Source organism: Nannospalax galili, unplaced genomic scaffold (assembly GCF_000622305.1).
Source record: "Nannospalax galili isolate Female #2095 unplaced genomic scaffold, S.galili_v1.0 scaffold291, whole genome shotgun sequence".
In the NCBI taxonomy this organism is placed as follows: Eukaryota; Metazoa; Chordata; class Mammalia; order Rodentia; family Spalacidae; genus Nannospalax; species Nannospalax galili.
The window spans coordinates 2,875,376-2,896,125 of record NW_008330588.1 but is presented as its reverse complement, the minus strand read 5'-3'; the positions used below and the strand labels follow the sequence as shown (position 1 = coordinate 2,896,125).

At 54.8% G+C, this 20,750-nt stretch overlaps 1 protein-coding gene across 4 annotated transcripts; it reads left to right on the top strand.

Annotated features, from left to right (window-relative positions):
• Positions 1–659: 659 nt before the first annotated feature.
• Hr (HR lysine demethylase and nuclear receptor corepressor) lies at positions 660–19,932 on the top strand. Of its 4 annotated transcripts, none has more exons than XM_008850321.3 (20): positions 660–783; positions 2,980–3,602; positions 4,822–5,468; positions 6,295–7,075; positions 8,341–8,491; positions 8,580–8,767; positions 10,663–10,827; positions 12,042–12,131; positions 12,279–12,394; positions 13,906–13,987; positions 14,612–14,775; positions 14,893–15,129; positions 15,309–15,474; positions 15,680–15,749; positions 16,015–16,145; positions 16,289–16,408; positions 16,501–16,616; positions 18,697–18,861; positions 19,257–19,385; positions 19,563–19,932. In XM_008850321.3, the coding sequence occupies exons 3-20, from the start codon at positions 4,860–4,862 to the stop codon at positions 19,623–19,625; spliced, it is 3,543 nt and encodes a 1,180-aa protein (XP_008848543.1). In that variant the 5' UTR covers positions 660–783; positions 2,980–3,602; positions 4,822–4,859; the 3' UTR covers positions 19,626–19,932. The 4 variants fall into 4 exon arrangements, with proteins under 4 accessions (XP_008848543.1, XP_029410580.1, XP_029410583.1 ...); XM_029554720.1 differs by having other exon boundaries at positions 10,660–10,827; XM_029554723.1 differs by lacking the exon at positions 660–783 and adding an exon at positions 1,846–1,867 and having other exon boundaries at positions 10,660–10,827.
• Positions 19,933–20,750: the final 818 nt, after the last annotated feature.

The following is a 20,750-nucleotide window of genomic DNA, read 5'->3' as shown; positions in this document are numbered from 1 at the left end:
TTTTAGCTTCCACTCTCAGTAGCAGGCTAAGCTTCTAGATCCCACACAGCCCTGGGCCAGGCTGAGTGGGGGGTCCTGGCAGGTACTGTCCCCCCACTGGATGGGGCTCAAGGGGCAATTTTTCAGGCTCTTGCCCCCATTCCCCACTCAGCATCAGGGGTGGAAGCCCACTAGCTGCTGAGGGGACATGGCAGGAGGCTGGTGCATGCTGCTAGGAGACCCTTGGGGGCAGAGCTGGTATACAGGTTCCAAGTTTAGCCTGGAAAACAATAGAGGTTAGATGACAGTGGTGGGGGAGGCCTAGGGGGAAGGAGGTCTCCAGAAGAGGAATTAGGTCAAGGATGTGGGTGGGTGGGCGAGAGGGGAGGGTAGCATCTGCCACCAAGCTTCCTCCTGGCTCCAGCAGCATCTCCACACTTCCCTTCCCTGTCCCCTCCCCCCAGGTCCTGGGAGAATTCTCCCGATATTCCCCCTCCTCCGTGTCCCCCACCCCAAGCATGGCCACAGGGGTGGGGGTGGGGTGGGGGGAGGCCAGCCTCAGCTGTCTGAAGGATGGAGGGGCTGGGGAAGCAGGGCTAGGTGCCCAGACGGCCGCGTGTGTGGGAGGGGATGTCCTCAGATGCCCTCCACCCGGCAGTCCCCGCTCTGACGTGGGTGCCCCCCCTCTCCCCGCCCGGATTAGTGGCAGCTTGGCCTGACTCTCCGGGCTCCTTCCCCCGCCCCGCCTGCTGCCCACCCCTGGGCAGGGGGCTACTCTGCCTGAGGGGCACTGTGCTTGCCCAGGTAAGGGGCTCTGGGTGGAGAGAGGGCAGCCGGCTTTGAGTGAGGCTGTGCTTGTGGGTCTGTGTGTGTGTGTGTGTGTGTGTATGTGTGTGTGTTAGCGTGTGCGTGTCAGTGCATGAGGGTCGGTTGTGAGCTGGGGCTGGGCCCACGTGAGTCTGGGGGTGCTGGTCAGCTTGCCACGATCCATGGTCTGGCATTGTGTACACGCTCTGGGTGGCTTTCCCCCCGTGTCTCTGTCTTTTGTGTGTCCTCAGCTCTGCTCCATCCTCAGGCATAACACAGTCAGCTACAAGGACTCTGGCCTGTGGCATAGACTCTGAGGCAATGATGGGGGACAGAGTGGGGATGGAAAAGGGGTGCTTTCCCCCACTTTCACCCCATTAGCCTGTGGGCTTTCCAGAAGATTGTCTTGAGAGCCCTGGTTGGGACCAGGTACTAAGATCTGACAGGCAGATATGGCAACTTGAGGTAGGATGGGGGGGGGGTATCTGTTCAGCTCCCCTGGGACAATCCCTATCACCTTAGAGGAAGACAGTGACAAGTCCTCAGGACTCTGAACAGCCCAAGCTCCCACTTTAGCATCTTCCAGGACTCAAACCACCAGACTCTCCCCTAGTCTTGACTCTCCCACAAATCTCAGTTGCTAAGGCAAGCCGGAGGACTCAGAACCAAGAAGGCAGGCACACCCCGGCCTGTCACTTTGCACTGGAGCCAGGCTGGGAGCTAGAGGCCAGGTTGGATCCTTGGGACACCAGTCCCTGTTAGACCCTCCTCAATCATCTCCCCTGGTACACTCAGAACAGGCCGTCTCAGGGGAGTGGATATAAAGAAGAGGGTATGAAAAACTCAGCCATGTAAACAACCCCTACCAGCCTGACCTGTCACAGACCAGGCCTCTAAAGGTAAGAGGCTAGAAGGATTTATGCCAACATGGCCCAAGTCTGAATGGTGTCCACTCTTGAGGACCTCCTCTTCCCAGGACCTTCAGTTCTCTGAAGTTGGTGAAAGATTCCCTGCTTCCACCCTCATCCTTTGGGAGGAACTTCCATCGTTGTGGGCATCTCCATGCTGCCCCTCTCCAGAGGTAGTGTGACTTGGGACCAAGCTGTAACTACCAGAACCCACCCCTTCCATGGGATAGGGGAGTTGGGGATGGGGGTTGCTTCTGTTTCAGGCCAAGCACAGGGAGGCAAGAGAGTAGAGGGGCAGGAGGTGGGTGCCTTTGGGGAAGGGAAGCGCCCTTTGGGCGTGTGGGTTTCTGTGTGTGTCTGAATCTGTCTGTGTGTGTTTGAATCTGTCTGTTTGTGTCTGTGCTCTGGAACCACCCCCGCAGAGGAGCCAGGATGCTTCCTCGGGTGGAGGGTGCCCTGTTTGCCCATTTCCTCTCCTACTCGATGCTCCCTCCCTGGAGCCACTCCCATGGGCTCCTCTCCAGGCTGGGCCTGGGAGCACCAGGAACATTGGGGATGGGGCAGCCCCGCAGAAAACCTCAGCTGCAGTTTGGTGGAGCTCCTCTGGTCCCATCACCTCTCTGGACACTTAGTGAAACCAGGGAGCAGACTAGATCACAGGCCCTCTCAGATTCCACTTCTTAACATTGGGTTCTGGGAGGGGAACCGGGAGGGGGCTTAGATTAGAGACCATCAAAAGTAGTTTGGCCAGGTGAGGATAAGGAATGAGGCAGGGCAGACACTGGTCGGTGGGGTGTGCCCTGTGCCAAAGCTGGAAAGGACCGGGAGAGAGTGGTCCAGCAGGCACGGGCCTGCTGGCGTGGGTCGCAGCACCCATCACTGACCCGTGAGAACCCGACTGCCCCTGCCAGCTCTGGCACTGACCCCTCCCAGCCGCCCCACCCTAGCACCCCGGGGGGCACCCCGCCTCACCGTGGCCTGGTCCGGCCCCTCCCGCCCTTTGCTCCAGTTCCCGGGCTTGGCACCTATAGTGGGGGTGCTGCCCGCCTGCCAGGCTCCGGGCCGGGCCCACGGGAGGGTGGGGCGGCTGGGAAGCTGGCACGCTGCCCCGGGGGAGCCTCTCTCGGCAGGCGCCCGGGTGCCGCGGGGGGGAGGGGGGAACAAAGGGCTCATTCTCCCTGTGCGCAGCCGGTGGCATCGCCGGGGCGTTGGCGGAAGCCCCCGGGGCTCAGGAGGGGGCAGGCCCAGGCGGGGCCGCCGAATCACGGGCTCCTGTTTCCCGCAGGGTGCTGGAGGAGGAAACCGGCGGAGCAGCTTCCCCACTCTCAGTTGCGCGTCTGGCGATGGCGATCAGAGGTCCTGCTGCGCTCTCCGCTGCGCTCTGCCTCCATTAGCCGCGCTGCGCGGTGCTGCGCCCTCGCTGGTGCCTCTCTCCTGGCTCACGGGATCGGCCCCCCACTTCCACGCACGACCCCCTTCCCCGGCCCCTTGGCCTTTCCCCCCATTCAGCCATCTCCGACCCGGGGCGCGCGATCCCCCCGGCCCGGCTCCCTCTCTCTCTCCGGGGACACCCGCTCCCTAGCCCCGGCCCGGCCCTCCCCAAAGCGCAGCACGGAGTCTCGGCGTCCCATGGCGCAACCCACAGCCTCGGCCCAGAAGCTGGTGCGGCCCATCCGCGCCGTGTGCCGCATCCTGCAAATCCCGGAGTCCGACCCCTCCAACCTGCGGCCCTAGAGCGCCCCCGACGCCCGGGGGAAAGGAAAGCGCGAGCGCGCTGAGCTGAGAGCGGGAGAACCCGTCTTCGCTCGCCGGCCGGGAGGCCCCGAAGCCGGCCCATGGGTAGCGAGTGCCCGGCGCCGGCCAGCAGGACCGCCGCCGCCCGCACCGCGCCCGGCCCGTGAAGCCCAGGTAAGCGCCGAGAGGGGGCACCTTCTGGGGATACTTGTAATGAGGGATTTCTGAGCCGATTCCGCCGTGCAGACCTGGGGTGAGGTGCCGGTGCCACTCTGGGCCACACGTCTTAACATCGAAAAATTAGGATGCCCAGCTAAGGAGGTTGGACCGCGTGCGAAATGCGGCTCCAGAAAATCTGGGCGCCCCCCAACAAGGCTACGGTACCCCCCTCTTGGGGCTTCATTGGGGCTGGCCAAGGGGACCGCTCCAGGAGAGCGTGGCGGATCTCGTGCCACCTGTCATCCTGATCCCTCGCATGCAGTTCAATTTTCCCTCGCTTGCGCTTGCGTCTCTCTGGGGCCCAGCCTGCTTTCCCCGCCTTCTTCCCTCCCCCCTCAAGGACGCAGTTAGCAGCTGCGCCCTGGCATTGCCACTGGGCTTGGGCAGCTAGACCTACCCCAGCCTGAAGCCTCTTACTCCTCTCTCACATGATGGCTCGCTCCTCCCTCTGGGGGCCAAGAGCCTAGCCCCCAGCAGTTGTCTTGGTACTCTGCTGGAGATGCCAAGAAACCAGAGCCTGGGAAGAAGCAGAGTGGGGCAGCCCAGGTGTAGGGAGAGACATCAGCCAGCAGCTCTGGCTAGCTGCCCTCCTCAGTGACTCCAGCCTGCCAAGCCTGAACATCCAGGTCTTGCAAGCCTGGCTGAGGCTGGAGATGCAGGTGGGGAAGCTGCACCCCTCCCCTCAAACTGCAGACTGCAGTTTGGAAAGAGCTCTCTGCATGGAAAGCCCTGTTTTTACACAAGGGTACACTGAGGCCCATAGGAGCCATACCGAGCAGGCAGCTGCAGTGTCAGGGCCAGGATCCAGCCTCCCTCCCCTCTCAGTTGAGTGCTCACCACTGAGCTAATCTTTTGCACTCTTGCTCCCCGTCCTTTCCAATGGCTTGTAACCAGATTCTTAGCTCCATGAGGGCAGAACATGCCACCCTAGAATTTGGACCTCCAAACTCAGAGAGGGCCAGAACTTGGGAAAGGGGTGACCGCTCATGATGGAGCATCCTACTCAGGCAGGATCCTTTTGGCCACATGTGGAAGGCTGCATGATGCCCTGCTGTGTGTGTCCTGGTACTTGCTATACTGGTTTGAGCCACTTTGGGGCTACCAGGGCAGTATCCATGGTAAGGTGCTTGGGATATGTGCCCTAAGAGTTCATACTTTGGTCCTTATGCTCCAGGGTCCTCCCTGGGAGAGCCCCATGAGGGCAGGAGAGTGATGGAGAATGTGCCCAGCTTCCTGAAGGACATCCCAGCTTGGGAGAAGACAGCCTCTGAGAACGGCATCATAGGACAGGAGCCGGGTACCCCACTGCAGGATGGCTTGCACCATGGGACACTGTGCCTGGGAGAACCTGCGCCCTTCTGGAGGGGTCTCCTGAGTACCCCAGACTCTTGGCTTCCCCCTGGTTTCCCCCAGGGCCCCAAAGACACTTTCTCACTGGTGGAGAGTGAGGGCCCACAGAATGGGGAGAAGACCAGCTGGCTGGGTAGCAAGGAAGGACTGCGCTGGAAGGAGGCAATGCTGGCCCATCCACTGGCCTTCTGCGGGCCAGCGTGCCCACCTCGCTATGGCCCCCTGATTCCTGAGCATAGTGGTGGCCATCCCAAAAGTGACCCTGTGGCATTCCGGCCCTTGCACTGCCCTTTCCTGTTGGAGACCAAGATTCTAGAGCGAGCTCCTTTCTGGGTTCCTACCTGCTTGCCACCCTACCTGGTGTCCAGCCTGCCCCCAGAGCATCCATGTGACTGGCCTTTGGCCCCACGCCCCTGGGTATACTCCGGGGGTCAGCCAAAAGTGCCCCCTGCCTTCAGCTTAGGCAGCAAGGTGAGTGATGGAGTAGAGAGGGTATATGGGGTTCAGGTCACACAGAGTAGCATAGTGCTCCTCAAGGAATGCTTCTAAGACAGCACTACTCTGCCCACATTCTGTTGAAAAATTAAGATAGAGGAGCCCTGTAGCTCAGAGCTGTCCCTAGCCCTGAAGTCAACACAAACAAGAGCCTTCTGAGTAGCTCCATCTCCCTGGCCCTCCCCTCCCCTGCCCTTGGGCTTCTGTAGCCACTGACTCACCCACTGTCCACCCAGGATCAGGCCTTGGAAACTCTCCCCATGGAATGTGCGGCCTTATCCTGGAGCAAAGAGTGGGTAGGATGTGCAGGCAATTTCATGCCTTGTATCTGGGCTTTTGCCCCATAGGACACCAGCATGCCCAGAATGAGATATTAAAATATTTAAAAATTAAAGACAGGCATGTTTATAATCCCAGTACTCGGGAGGCAGAGAGAGTTCCATGCTAGTCTAGACTACTTAGTAAAGCAAGTAGTTTTTTTCAAAAATGAAAACAAACAAAAACCCAGCACGGGTCAGGGGAGCAAATAATCCAGTAGATCCTGATGCCCTTTGGCCAAACCAGGCATTAACCCTTCAACTACTGGATGATGGGGGAATCCTGAGAAATCCCGGGAGAGAATATGGGGGACAGGGCAGTAGGGGAGCCACTTATCTGCCAGTCTGTGTGCTCCCCAGTGACTCCCTATAACTGTATTTTATTTATGACAACTGTGGCTGTCAGTTCCACCTGCCCTTTTAAGTGCTGGAAACTGACAGCAGCACTAGATTCAGCATTAGATTAACACTTTCTCTTCTCTTAGGGCTTTTACCACAAGGATCCGAATACTCTCCGGCTGGCAAAGGAGCCCTTGGCAGCATCAGAGCCAGGGTTGTTGGGCTTAGCTCCTGATGGGCATCTCCAGAGAGCCTGTGAGGTGGAAGGCTCTTCACGTCACCAGAGGGATGCGGGGACAGGAGCTGGCAGGCAGCAGAATCTTTGCCCACTTTTCCTGGGGCACCCAGATACTGTTCCTCGGACCCCCTGGCCCTCTTGTCCCCCAGGGTTGGTTCATACTCTCGGCAACATCTGGGCTGTGCCAGGTAGTAGCAGCCTTGGGTACCAGTTGGGATCACCAGCCACACCAAGGTGCCCCTCTCCTGGGCCTCTCACTCCCCAGGAGGGCTGTTGCTCATCCCACCCACCCACCAGAGAGGAGGATCTTGGCCCTTGCGGGAAGTGCCAGGAGAGCCTGGAGGGAGGTACCAGCAAGCCAGGTGAATCCAGTGAAGAAGGGAACAAGGCTGGCTCCAGGGCCTGTCCCCCAAGCCATCATACCAAGTTGAAGAAGACCTGGCTCACCCGCCACTCAGAGCAGTTTGGATGCCCAGGCAGCTGTCCTGGAAAGGAAGAGAGCCCAGCCCGGATCTGGGCACTCAAGAGGGCAGGCAGTCCTGAAGTCCAGGGAGCAGCAGGGGGTCCAGCTCCCAAGCGCCCACCTCACCCCTTCCCAGGCACTGTGAGGCAGGGGACCAGGACTTGCCAGGAGGTGCCAGACACAACAGGAAGCAAGGCAGAGGCAGAGCAACACGCGGAGCAGAGAGGTAAGGGGGTGATAGTGGTGGCAGGCTTCAGGGGTCCTGCTGACAAGAGGCGGTAGGGCTTGGGCTTTGCAAGGGTCTGGGGTCTGTAGGCCTTTGTGATAGGGCAAACAGTTGGCAGGTTTCCTACCTGGATCACCCTATCTCTCTGCCCCTCAGTGTCAGCCGCCATGGCCTTTTATTTAATGGCTTCCACCTCTTTGTCCTTGGTGTGTTGGTGGCAGTGTGGTGACATGGTTCAGAACACATGTTCTGCAGACAGAATCTGCTTCCTGGCTTTGCTGATTAGTAACTGACCTTGAGTGAGTTATTTCACCTCCTGAGGCCTTAGTTTCTTAATCCATAAAGTGGAAATAAAGATGGTTCCTACCTCATGAAGACTGTGACAGGGATTAGATGGCTTATCAGAGGCATTGAAGAATTCATGGCACTTAGTAAACACTCCGTAAGTGTTCACTGCCATGATTATTTGTGCCACATACCCCAGTATGGGTATTACCTCTCATGAATGACTACTGTCAGCCTCTCTTGGCTGGCTGAATCATGGAGATTCAGTTTGGACTCTCCAGCATGACAGCTTTTTGGGTACATCCTGGACTTTAGTGCCCCACTGTGTCCTTCATGGAGGGTTCCAGTACTAATGACACCAGACTGGGTTGTGCAGGATTACCTCATTCTCAGCTTCTTGGATTGCTGGGCCCAAAGGACTGTCTCTATGACCTGGCCCCAGAGCCCCTGCACCTGGCATGAGTTTGTCCACACCCTGCACGCCTTGGTCTGGGCTGGGAAGTTGTTGGCTCCTCTTCCTTCTTGGGTTACAGCACCTGTGCCCTGTGTTGAAACTCCCTGGCCTTCTCACTTTCCGGTGCTCTCCATCTGCCCATCCGTCCATGTTGAGATCATTTTATGTTGTCATATAGCCAGTGCTACCGCTAAGCCTTCAGCAGACCTATCCAAAGTCTATACTGGCTGGATTCTGCGTGTGTGCAAGGACCATTGCCCAAACTGCCCAAGCCTTGGACCAAGCATGCTAAACAACCCTTTCTCTCAGCCTCCGTTTCTGCCAGGGATGTCTCCAGCCACTGCTTAACCTTGTGTGTGAAACTTCTACCTGCCTAGTTCTCTTTCGGGTTCTGAATTAGTCCTCACAGGCCTAGGGGTCAGGGGCTGAACTGGCTGGGTGTGGACAGGGTGGGTGCTAACTCAGAGGCTTTGGTTGGCTTTATCCCAGAAGCCAGACCTCCTGAGCATCTGTATTGTCTCCTCAGGACACAGAAATGGCAAGGTCAAGCTCCAGGAATCCAAGCATCAGGACACATCTTGCCCAGCTCTGTTGGCAGGCACTGCCCAGTGCCAAAACTCTACCCGGGTGGCTGGAAAGATGGGAGGGCTGGCCAGTCACTCCCAGCAATCAGGGAGGTAAGAGTTACTCCTGACTGCCCCAGCCAGCAATCCCTCCACCCCAAACCAGGGTCTCCCTCCTTAAGCCCCTCTACCCTGTCTCTAGGTTGTCCCTGGAAGGGGAACAGCTGCAGGAGGAGGACTTCCCAACCAGCTCTGAGGAGGGAGGAGGATCTGCCCTGGAAACCCCACTCAGCAAAGGCCTGGCCAAGCACCTGCTGAGTGGTTTGGGGGACCGACTGTGCCGCCTGCTGCGGAGGGAGCGGGAAGCCTTAGGCTGGGCACAGCGAGAAGGTGAACCATCTCTTGTGGGCCTGCCCCAACAAGACCCTCTCAACCCACCCTTACTAATGCTTTGGGGTTCCCAGACCTACCCAGAAGAGCTCTGTCCTTTGTGTCTATTCCTAACTTGGATTTAGCTAGTCCTGAGGTTTCTGGTCTGGGTAGAGAATCCTGGGAGAAAAATAGAACTTGTGGGGAAAACAGAGCTTAGGAGGTGGGAGAGCTCCAGGGGGTTGAGGCCAGGGAAGGCTTCTGTAGTGGTGAGGCTCGTAGGCCTAAAAGGTTGATGGGATTGGGGCTGAGGGTCCTCAGTTCTGGGCCATGCCTCTGTAATTCTTTCCACAACTGAAAGTGGTCTTTGTAAACCACACTGCCTGCTATTTCCTGGATAGAGGTCACTCGTGGCTTCATCTTGCCCCTGAGAAGGCAACCCCTAGTTTCTTCAGTCACAAACTAGCTCCTGTGGGCTCCCAACCTGGATTCCCGGAACACATGCCACCCATCCTTCCCTTCCCGGATCACCAAGCTTGTCCATCCCCTGGGGCCTTGGCACTGGCTGTTCCCTCCATCTGGATTGCCTTGCTCCTCCCTTCCTACCTGGTGGATGAGAACTTACTCATCTTTTGGGGCCACTGTGAAGTTCCCCTCCACGTCATCCTCTTCTTTCCATGCCTTTTCAGCTAGGAGCCCTGAAGTCATCATTGTGTCTGTTGGTTGTCTCCAAGAGTTGGGTGTGAGCACTGGGGAGGGCTGGACCTAGTCCTGAGAAGCTCTGAGTGCCCTGTACCCACCTGGGGCATGATCAGGTGTCTTGAATGTGTGATCAGTGGGCCTTTTCCACCTATGAACCATGGCTTAGTCTAAACCTTGGCTCTTTTTCTTTTTTTGAGACAGCATTGTTTCCCTGTAGCCCCCAGCCCTCCTGGATCTCTGTACATAGACCAGGCTGGCTTCCATCTCAAGAGATCCGCTCACCTCCGCCTCTGCCCCCTGAGTACTGGGATTAAAGGCATGTGCCACCACACCTGGCTTGAACCTTGGCTCTTTTTTTTCGGGGGGGGGTCTTTTTGAGACAGGGTCACCTGTAGCCCCCCGAGCTGGTCTGGAACTTGCCATGTAGACCCAGGCTGGCCTTGAACTCTCAGAGATCCACCTGCCTCTGCCTCCCCAGTGCTGGAATCAAAGGCATGAACCACCATGCCTGGCATACCTTGGTTCTTTAAAAAAATAAAATAGGGGCTGGAGAGATGGCTCAGCAGTTAAGAACACTGACTGTTCTTGCAGAAGACCTGGGTTCAAATCCCAGCACCCACATGGCAGCTAACAACTGTCCATAATTTCAGTTCCAGGGGATCCGACAGCCTCTTCTGTCTTCCACGGGGATTGCATGACACGGGTGCACTTACCTACATGCAGGCAATACACGCATACACATAAAATAATAAATAAAATATTTTTAAGGAAAATAATAAAATTAAATCCATTTATTTGGGTAAGGGCAGGAGTGACCACTTCAGATTTACTCTTCTAATCTACTAAGTCCCCTGGAGGAAAGGCCACCTCAGTAGCTGCCATGCCTTTTCCATTTCTGGTAGCAATAGGGCTTGTAGGGGGTGACTGGAAAAATGTGCTGGAAAGTAGTGTGGATTAGTAATACAAGGCCAGTGGGGAAATCCCTAGGGCAGGTCGAGGGTGGGGCAGGCTGGGGAGCTGAGGCCACGGCAGTCCTGGGAGGGCTTGCTGGAGAGGGTGGCTACTGCCAGGCAATCTGTTGAGTAACGTCCTCATGACAAAGGGGCTGGACTCCCTTCTCCCAGTGGCTCCTCTCAACTGCTTCCTGTTTAAGGTCCTCCAAAGGGGGCCATAGCTGTGAGCCCTCTGACCCTATTCTTTCCTGTGCTCAGCAGGCCAGGGGCCATCTGTGACAGAAGACAACCCAGGAATTCCACGCTGCTGCAGCCGTTGCCAACACGGACTCTTCAACACCCACTGGAGATGTCCCCGCTGCAGTCACCGGCTATGTGTAGCCTGTGGTCGCATGGCTGGAGCTGGGAGGACCAGGGAGAAAGCAGGTAGGGAAGGAGGCAAGGGCCAAGTGTGCGTGGGGGGAAGTCTGGTAGGATTACTCTAAGATAGCTGGCCCTTTCTTGCCTGCCTTACCATCTCTGCTTAGCCTCGGCCACTTCTGCCCATTGCCCCTTAGAGTAGACCTTCCTCCACACCCAGTTAGGATTATGCCCAAGTCCTTGCCTATTCTTACCTGGGAACTGGGGAAATGGGTTCAGTCAATAAAGTGCCTGCTATGCAAGCATGAGGACCTGAGTTCAGATCCCTAGTACCCATGCAAAAGCTGGACATGGTAACATGGGTCTATAACCCCAGCACTTGAGAATTGGAGACAGTCAGATTCCTTGGAGCTCATTGGCCAGTCAGCTTACTGAATAGATGAGTTCCAGGTTCAGTGAGCAATTCCTACCCAAAACTAAGGTGGATACATGCATATGCACATGCACCCACATGCACAGCACACATACACACACACACACACACACACACACAGAAGTCAAATACCTACTCTATCCCTCTCACTTTGGTTAGCTTCCACATAACATGGTGTGTTATTGTTTCCATTTTCCAGATAAGAAAAACTCAGAGAGGTTCAATGACTTGTCCAAAGTCACAAAGCAAGTTAATGTTGTGAATGGCCAAGATTTTAGGCTCAGGTCTTACTCAGCTCCGTCCTTGCCATGGTTCTCAGCATTTACTCCTTTGGTTCAACTTGACCACCACAGGTCTTGAAGTTTTTCAGTGTCCCACTAGACATGGCCAAAAAGCGTTCTAAAATTAGATCTGGGACATTTTCTTCTATATGGCCATCCTGATCGTCATATACTAAAAAAAAAAATTATTTATGTGCATGTGTGCGTGGTGTGTGTGTATGTGTATGTGCACACTTGTGTTTTGAGAATCAGTTTTCTCTCTCCACCATGTGAGTCCTGAGAATAGAACTCAGGTTATCAGGCTTGGTGGCAAGTGCCTCTACCTGCTGTACCATCTCCTAGGCTCCCACTTTGGGATCTTGCAAAGCATTTCAACATATGAAAACCTCCGTGTTCCAAAAGCAAAGAATTCTATGTCCTTATGTATTCAGGTTTCCCAGCAAGCACATGTTTTGTGGATTGATGCACTCCTGATTTAAATATCATGTACTTGGCCTTCTTCCTTGACCTTCACCTGTGGTTACCTTGCTTTCTGGACCTGCAGCTTCTCCCTTCCCACCCTATAGGCTCTCAGGAGCAATCCACGGAGGAGTGTGCCCAGGAGGCTGGGCATGCTGCCTGTTCCCTGATGTTGACCCAGTTTGTCTCCAGTCAGGGTGAGCCATTGTGGAGGGGTGGGGCATGCAATGGGTGGGTCCTGAGGGAGACAGTCATCCTGTCTGGTTGTCCCTGACCCTGGTGACATGGCCTCCTGGTTGGTGTGGCCAGGCTGCTCCATCTCCATCCCTCTTCTGCATCCCCAGTGCTGGCAGAACTGAGCACTGTAATGCACCAGGTCTGGGCCAAATTTGATATCCGTGGACACTGCTTCTGCCAAGCTGATGCTCGTGTGTGGGCCCCTGGAGATGTGGGTCAGCAGGTAAGAACCAGGGATGGTCTAAGTGACAAAGACTAGTTGGTGGGCCCCAAGATTGAGCAGTTTGCCTGTAAACGACTAACCTTTACAGGGGTTTGGCCCTTCTCTGTTGGTGGGGATGAAGAGGGTTATGGAAGCTAGTGGGATTGATTGATTTATTTCCCCCTTCCTTTGAGGAGCAAAATTCTGGAACGTGCCTTTCCCCTCCACCCCCACTACAAGTCCTCTCTCCCTGCCTCTTTACCCCACTTTGTACGTCTTCTAGCTCAGCACCTGCCACCCCACCTTACTGTGCTTGTAGTCGCGGCTGCCACTCCAGCCATGGATGGAATCTTTCCAGTTCCATGTCAGTCCACCCTCCCAGAGTTCCTAGCACCTCTCACATGACAGGTGCTCCATATGCATTGTGTAATTTTTGTGTGTGTGTGAACTTTGTGATTTTATGGTAAAAGTTATTCACTTAAGAGTTAAAAAAAATCTAAAAATTTTTACATTTATTTCGTGTGTGTGTGTGTGTGTGTGTGTGTGTGTGTGTGTGTGTGTGTTGCGGGGGGGTTTGCATGACACAGAGCACAAAGAGCTGTGAGGACACAACGTGTGGGTGTGGGCTCGAGGGCACTGTGTGTGTGTGTGTGTGTGTGTGTGTGTGTGTGTGTGTGTGTTGCAGGGGGGATTGCATGCCACAGAGCACAAGTAGAGGTCAGGACACAACTTGTGGGAGTGGGTTCCAGGGACCGGCCTCAGGTCATCTGCCTTGGCAAGTGCCCTTACCCTCTGAGCCATCTTGCTGGCCCTATTAAGGGTATTTTATGAGCTGGGCATGATGGCTCATGCCTTGGGAGGCAGAGGCAGGAGAATCAGGAGCTTGAGACTAGCCTAATCAGCACAGGAAGACGGTCTCAAAAATATAAAAAAAGCGTTAAGTTGTAGCTCACTGTTAGATTATGCCTAATGCCTTGGGTTCTATCCTCAGGACTGAAAAACAAGGTGAATTGTATTGTGTTTTGCTTTGTTTTTGCCTTTGTTTTTTGAGATAGGGTCTTTCTATAAAGCCCTGGTTGGTCTGAAATTTACAATCCTCTGCCTGCCCCAGCCTCCTGTGTGTTGGCAGTACAGATATAGGCTACTCCATCTGGCTGACAAGGACATGTTATATACCAGACACTGTCACATATCCATGGTAGACAACTTGGAAAACATAGACAAGTATAAGTAAGAAAATAACAATGGTTTCTCATGCCGCCATTAACATTTTGACATTTTCCTAGTCATTTGTCTATGTGCTTATTTGCATCTATTTTAATACACTATTTAGACCATGCCCTAGGGAGAAGTCCATAAGCGGTTTTATTTTCTCTCCTTACTCTATGTACTGTAATATCTCAGTCTCTTGTAAACAACTTTAGGACTTAGAAGAGCCCATTGTTAATTCTTGTACTTTGAATTCAGTTGTGTCTGCCCTTTGTTAAATCTCTGCTTGGATTGGGGGGGGTGGTGGTGGATGGATTTGACAGAAGAAGCCAACAGAGAAAACTCCCCCAGCTCCACAACCTTCCTGCAATGGGGATGCCAACAGGACCAAGGACATTAAAGAGGGTAAGTGGTTCTATGTGCATCTTGGACTGAGGAAACAGGAGGGCAGTGGGCAGTAGGACTCTCCAGGAGATACTTGGCATCACTTTGGCAATCAATAACCCCCACACACCAATAGTCTTCATCCTTCTTCTCAAGACCCCTGATCCCTTCTTTACCAGACTCTTACATTTATTTATTCATCCATTCATTCACTTACTATATATATGTGTATGTGTTCTCTCTCTCTCTCTGCTTCTATCATTCTCCCTTGAGACAAATTCTCTCATAAACCTGGAGGTAGGTTCAGAAAGCCCAAGTGATGCTCCTGTCTCTCCCCTACTTCCTGCCCCCAAAGTTCTGAGGTTACAGGTATGACCACACCTAGATTTTTACATAGATGCTGGGGATTTGAACTCAGATTCTCATGTGTGCACAGAAGTGCTTTGCTCTTACCTGCTGAGCCATCCCCCCAGTCCCAGACTCCCCTTCTGAGCCCCTTCTCTTAAAGGCTATGTAGCTGCTTTTAGGAAGGCAGTGGGAGAAGACCCAGAGCAGGGGTGCTGCTGAGGAAAGAGCTTGATCAGGAGAAGAGGGGTACCCTTAAAGCCAAGTGGAAAGCCCCCTCACCATTTTCTTCTTTAACAGAGACCCCAGACTCTACTGAGACCCCAGCAGAGGACCGTGCTGGCCGAGGACCCCTACCTTGTCCCTCTCTCTGTGAACTGCTGGCCTCTACTGCTGTCAAACTCTGCCTAGGGCATGAACGGATTCATATGGCCTTTGCCCCTGTCACCCCAGCTCTGCCCAGTGTGAGCTGGGGCTCAGAGGGAGGGCCAGAAGTCTGAGGACCAGAGGCTGGGTGGACATCCCAATGTGACTGGGTGGGTCCTAAGCCTTCCTGTCCCCCCATACCTCCCTCCCTCTAGGACGACCGCATCACCAACATCCTCGACAGCATCATTGCACAGGTAGTAGAACGGAAGATCCAAGAGAAAGCCCTGGGGCCTGGCCTTCGAGCTGGACCAGGCCTACGAAAGGGTCTGAACCTACCTCTGTCACCAGTACGGCCCCGGCTGTCTCCACCTGGGGCTTTGCTGTGGCTGCAGGAGCCCAGGCCACGGCATGGCTTTCACCTCTTTCAAGAACACTGGAGGCAGGGGCAGGTAAGCTGGCCTGCCTCTCCCTTCCTGGTGCTCTGCAGCAGTCCTGTCCCAAGGTTCAAGCTGTCCTGGGGCCCTGAGGAAGTTCTCTACGCTATTCTGGAGCTGTTACAGTATGCCCTAGCCTGGCTGCCATGGACCCCCTCACTATTCTCTGTGTCGTTCTTCCCTCTGCACTGCAGCCCGTGTTAGTGTCAGGGATCCAGAAGACACTGAGAAGTAGCCTGTGGGGGATGGAAGCTCTTGGGACACTTGGTGGCCAAGTGCGGACACTGACTGCCCTCCGGCCTTCCCAGCCCACAAGCCTGGACAGCACAGCATTCTGGGAGGGATTCTCCCGCCCTGAGAGTAAGTATTCCTAATGTTGGATGGAGGTAGCTGGGAGCATGGCCCTGAGGGGCTGGGTAGCAAGGGAACCCCAAAGTAGCCCTGGGGCCGCTGAACGTAGGCTCAGGGTAGAAACTGAACTCCAGCGTGGCTGCCACTGGACAGGAAGAAGCTTCTGGGCCGAGAGGCTCCACCTTGGGTCAGTGACACCTGTCTCTTCCTCTAGGACGTCCAAAGTTAGAGGAGAGCTCTGTTCTCCTGCTGCACCGAGCCCTGGGAGATGAGGATGCCAGCAGGTATGTGCAGTACCAAAAGCTAGCCCTACCTCCTGGCCACCATCACTCTCCTCCTCACCCCCACCCTTGGTGCTCAGCCCCTCTAAAGGGGCTCAAAACAAGGTCTGACTGAAGCAAGGGATGGAAGGATTGTCTTGTGGGGAGTGATGGAGATTCCTGGTTGGCTGTGTGGATTTTGCCCTCTGGGAGTTGCCCCAACAGTAGGAAGCTCTGAGGGGTCTCAGAGGCCTGATGTGCTCTGCATGACTCTGCTCCCCACCCCCAGGGTGGAGAACCTGGCCTCCAGCCTTCCACTCCCAGAGTACTGTGCCCATCACGGGAAACTCAACCTGGCTTCCTACCTCCCTCTGGGCCTCACCCTGCATCCCCTGGAGCCGCAGCTCTGGGCTGCCTATGGTGAGTGCCCTTCCACTCCTGTCCATTCCCTACCCCTACTATACTTGGCATCTTAGGGCATGTGGGTATCTGTGCCTAGGTCTTGGGATTGGGAGTATTTCTCTTATTCAGTTCCCAAATGCCCTTGCTCTACCTCCATGCAGGTGTGAGCCCACACCGTGGACACCTAGGGACCAAGAACCTATGTGTAGAAGTGACTGACCTGATCAGTATCCTGGTGCATGCAGAGGCACAACTGCCTGCCTGGCACAGGGCACAGAAAGGTAAGTCAGCTGGAGACGCCAGAGTCAGACTGTCAGTGGCTGTGTCTACCTCTGCCTACCCTGGGCTCACATGAACAATCTTTCTCCTGCAGATTTTCTCTCAGGCCTGGATGGAGAAGGGCTCTGGTCTCCAGGTAGCCAGACCAGCACTGTGTGGCACGTGTTCCGGGCCCAGGATGCCCAGCGCATTCGTCGTTTTCTCCAGATGGTAAGGAGGGGTGGAACCCAGAGTCCACCCCTTGCCCCTGCCCAGGCCAAAAAGTTCATGACCATCTCAGAGTGTGCTCCCCTCCCCCGCAAACTTGATGCTTACCCTAGTCCTGGAGGTAAACTAGCCAAACTAATTCAGGTTCACAGGTGCAGAGAAGGCAGACTAGGACCCTGATTCTATAGTGAGGCTCAGAGAAGGAGAGAGAGAGGGTGTGCCAGTGCAGTCAGAATCCATGGGGGAGATGAGGCAATAGCTGTGCAGAATCTGGCAAAGTGTTAAGGGCCTTGGTACATTATTTCAGTTAATGGGCAACCTTCTCTTGAATCCCAATTTAGGCAATGACAGTTACTTTCCCATTTTATGGATGGAAAAACTGAGGCTCAGTGGTAACAATGGGATCTAAGCTCATGTCCGTTCCAACTAGGTCACTCCCCTACACTCATTCCTCTTGGGAGCAGGTACCCTCCCCTTCCTGGGCTCTGGGGCTGAGGAACTGGCAGACAGCTGCCCCCTTTTCTATAGCTCATATTGGGAGAAGAGACTTCTAGGGACACACTAGCACAAAGAGGGCTAATGGAGGCAGGTGGGGGCACAGTATAGGATACTTAGAAGTGGAGGTGAGGGGGGTGGGAAGGCAAGAAGCTTCAGAAGGATGGGGGAGGTGGGAGACCAAAGTTAAGGTTATGACAGGAAGGGTATGGCTGTGCATGTCTGCAATCCCAGCAGTCAGCAGGCTGAAGCAGAAGGATCATAAGCGTGAGGCCAGTCAGGGCTACATAACGACTCTCAAAAGACTCAAAAATAAATAAATGAGCAAGGCATGACACCGCATGCCTATAATCCTCATACCTGAGAGGTGGAAGCAGAAATACCAGGAGTTCAAGGTCATCCTCAGAGTTTGAGGTCAGCCTGAGCTACATGAGACCCCTGTTTGAATGCCCCCCAGCCAAAAATAATAATAAGTAAAATAAATAAATGGTTAGGGTGGGCTGGTGGTTCCAAAGTCCAGCAAAGCCCCAACTGTCCTGGAGAAAAGACTCCAAGTATCACACCCTCCCCCTGCACAGCACACACATCTACAGATGCATACCCAGATGCTGTGACATGCAGAGGGGAGCATGCCGTCATCAGCAGATGGCCTCGTCTGGTTTGGGTGCGGTTGGCTGTGGGCAGTCCCATATGACCCAGTGCAATGACTCATGGGGAGGTCTGAGGGGTACTTTCTCACTGGGTGGCCTGGAAAACACTGCTATAGCCCAGGATGGACTTGATTCTCTGCTTGGGACTGCTCTAGTGAATTCAGTTCACAAGTCTTCCCCTCTCCCCTTCCCATCGTCTCAACCCAGGAACAATGGCTGGGGTTCTAGCTGAAGGGGGTGGATTTAGCTGGTGGCCAGTTGGAGCATGATGCTGGTGCTCACTTCTGCAGGTGTTCCCTGGGCACCTCCTCCGGTCTCCACGAGTCCGTGCCTGCCCAAGGAACTCTGACTCTGTCTGGGCTGGTAATAGCCCCCATAGCTATACCTACTGCAGAGGTCTCAGCCTGGATAAGCAAGCCTGTCCACCCACTGGGAGTCAGAACTTCTGTGTGGATCTAGGATCTTGGATTGTCTACCCAGGGACACATAGCAATTTATCCACAATTTAGCATACAATGCAGGCTATTTACAAAGTCTCAGAACCCTTCCTATAGAGAGTTATGAATGGGGATGGTGCAGAACATCTTCCTGGGTTTTGGAGAAGAGATGCCACTGAGAGAGGGACCAAGGGATCAGGCCAGGATTACAGAGGCTACAAAAGATACCCCAGGAAAAGCAGAGATTTAGACCCCCAGCTTGAATACCCCAAATCCTTTATTCTAAGGTCCTTCCAGCCCAATATTTGTTCTACCAACCTGAGCTACCCACACATCCTTTTCCACCAGTTCCTCTCTCCCTACCCCCTCCTCTGCCTGCCTTTCAAGACTTGACAGCTTTGGCTCTCTACTTCCCCTGGTCCTCTGTGGAGACCCTGCCCCTACCTCTCGAACCCCTGCCTGTATTCCCATGGGCAGTCGTCTCCTTTTCTCTTCTTTAAGGTGTGCCCAGCTGGAGCTGGGACCTTGGAGCCTGGTGCCCCAGGCAGCTGCTACCTGGATGCAGGATTGCGGAGGCGCCTGCGGGAGGAGTGGGGTGTCAGCTGCTGGACCTTGCTGCAGGCCCCTGGAGAGGCAGTGCTGGTGCCTGCCGGGGCACCCCATCAGGTGCTTCCCTAGTGGGCAGAGCTTAGTAGATCAGCCTATCAGTAATCGCAAGAACACCATCTCACGATCATGGTCATACTGCATTTCCTATAACCAGAGAGCTAGGCAGGGCAGGAAGCCGTGGAGATGGAGAAGCTGAGGGTCTTAAAGTCTTCAAGGCTAAGTGGGACTCTCTCTGGAAATCTGATCTAGTCTTGGCCAGCTCAGCTCCAGCATCCCTTCAGTCTGGTTTTGGCCACACCCTGTGGAATGCTTGGTGCTGAATCCTGGGCCACTGTTCTCTGAAAGTTGGATGGAGGCCATCAGAGGAAGTAGACTTCAGTGACGAGAGGGTCAGGGAGAGGTTATGACTTGGGCCTCTGCTGATCCTGTTGCCCTTATCCCCTCTGGCACAGGTACAGGGCCTGGTGAGCACAATCAGTGTCACCCAGCACTTCCTGTCCCCTGAGACCTCTGCCCTCTCTGCTCAGCTCTGCCACCAAGGAACCAGCCTGCCCCCTGATCACCGCATGCTTTATGCCCAGGTGAGTATGACGCTGGCCCTTGAGGTACAGCTGCAGTAGGGCAGGACAGATCTATCTCTGAGCTGAGTGGGCTACCGGCCTACCAGTACAGAATAAATGTGTCCTTGAGAGGGTCAAGGGGTCAGGGTGAGGGTTAGAACATGATGGAAAATTCTGTGTCCTTTTTCTTTTTCTCAGATGGACCGGGCTGTGTTCCAAGCAGTGAAGGTGGCTGTGGAGACTTTGCAAGAAGCTAAATAGGGGATCTTGGTGTCTAGGGGAAGAGGGGTGGTGGACAGGTAACCAGGTGCTCAGCTCAGGCATAAATTTTATCAGGGAATGGCACTGGGCGCCTTGGGGACTTTGGTCCATCCCACAAATATCACTCTGGGTACAAGCAGGGAACCCCATTCCTACCCTTGCCCTGGCCCTAAAAGTAACAACCAAAGTGCCACTGAAGCTCACACCTGCCCTTCGAAGGTTAACACCTCTTCTGAATGGTATCCCTCTCCATGGTATTAGGCCCATACTAGGGGTGAACAACTCCTTCCAACCGTTATATTCCAACCCAGGGGACAAAAAACAGCCCTTCCTTGGGGGACTTTGGGAATTGTTTTGGCTTAAGCAAGACTTCCTTCTGCTGCTTCATCCTGTACCGTCCCACCCGGGGCCCCCAGCTCTGCTACATCTCAGCCGTGTCTACACTGGGCTCTGGGACAGCCTTTCCCACTGTAGGCCTGCTGGGTTAGAAGCCATAGAATTCTGCCCTCATAGAAGAGTGTGGAGTGGGAGAGATGGCCTCAGGGATGGTGCAGGCTAGGCTGGAGGGAGAGACATGGGCAGTGCCACTGTGCCCCTGCTCCCATTGCTCTCCTTCCTAGTCCCCATTAAAATCTGTTCTTTGGTGACTGCTGCCAGCATGGTTGACCCTGCTTCTACCAACCATGTGGTCTGGGGAGGGAAGGCAGACACAGAAACCGATTCTCCAGGAGACCAAATGGAAAGTGTAAGCAGGGACTGAGGACCTGGTGACAGACTCCTCAAATACCACTGCCTGATCTATGGGAGGCCCGGACCCCTGAGCCTTCTGGGGACTGCCCCCTGAAGATGCTCCTGACTGTGAGAGCAGACAAGGCAAGTTCTAGGGTACTGCACTGAGATGTCCTCCCTGGGTGACATCAGCCTGTGGAGACTACAGAACCCCCTGCTTCTAGCACACTCCAAGCTATTCTGCCCCTCCTGTGTGCTTTGACCTGGAGGGAGATCCAGGAGAACCCTTGGCCAGCCCAACTGCTCTTGGTGGCCAGGCCCCTGGGACAGAGCTTCACCGCCCCAGACAGCTGCACCCCTACCCCCATGGCCCTTAAGGTGCCGCTTTGCCCTCTA

Coding starts and splice junctions, on each gene's coding strand:
- Hr (XM_029554720.1), top strand. CDS start 4,860: ATGGAGAATGTGCCCAGCTTCCTGAAGGACATCCCAGCTTGGGAGAAG. Junction 8,492..8,579: donor CACTCCCAGCAATCAGGGAG/GTAAGAGTTACT, acceptor CCCTGTCTCTAG/GTTGTCCCTGGAAGGGGAAC. Junction 15,475..15,679: donor GGGATTCTCCCGCCCTGAGA/GTAAGTATTCCT, acceptor CTCTTCCTCTAG/GACGTCCAAAGTTAGAGGAG.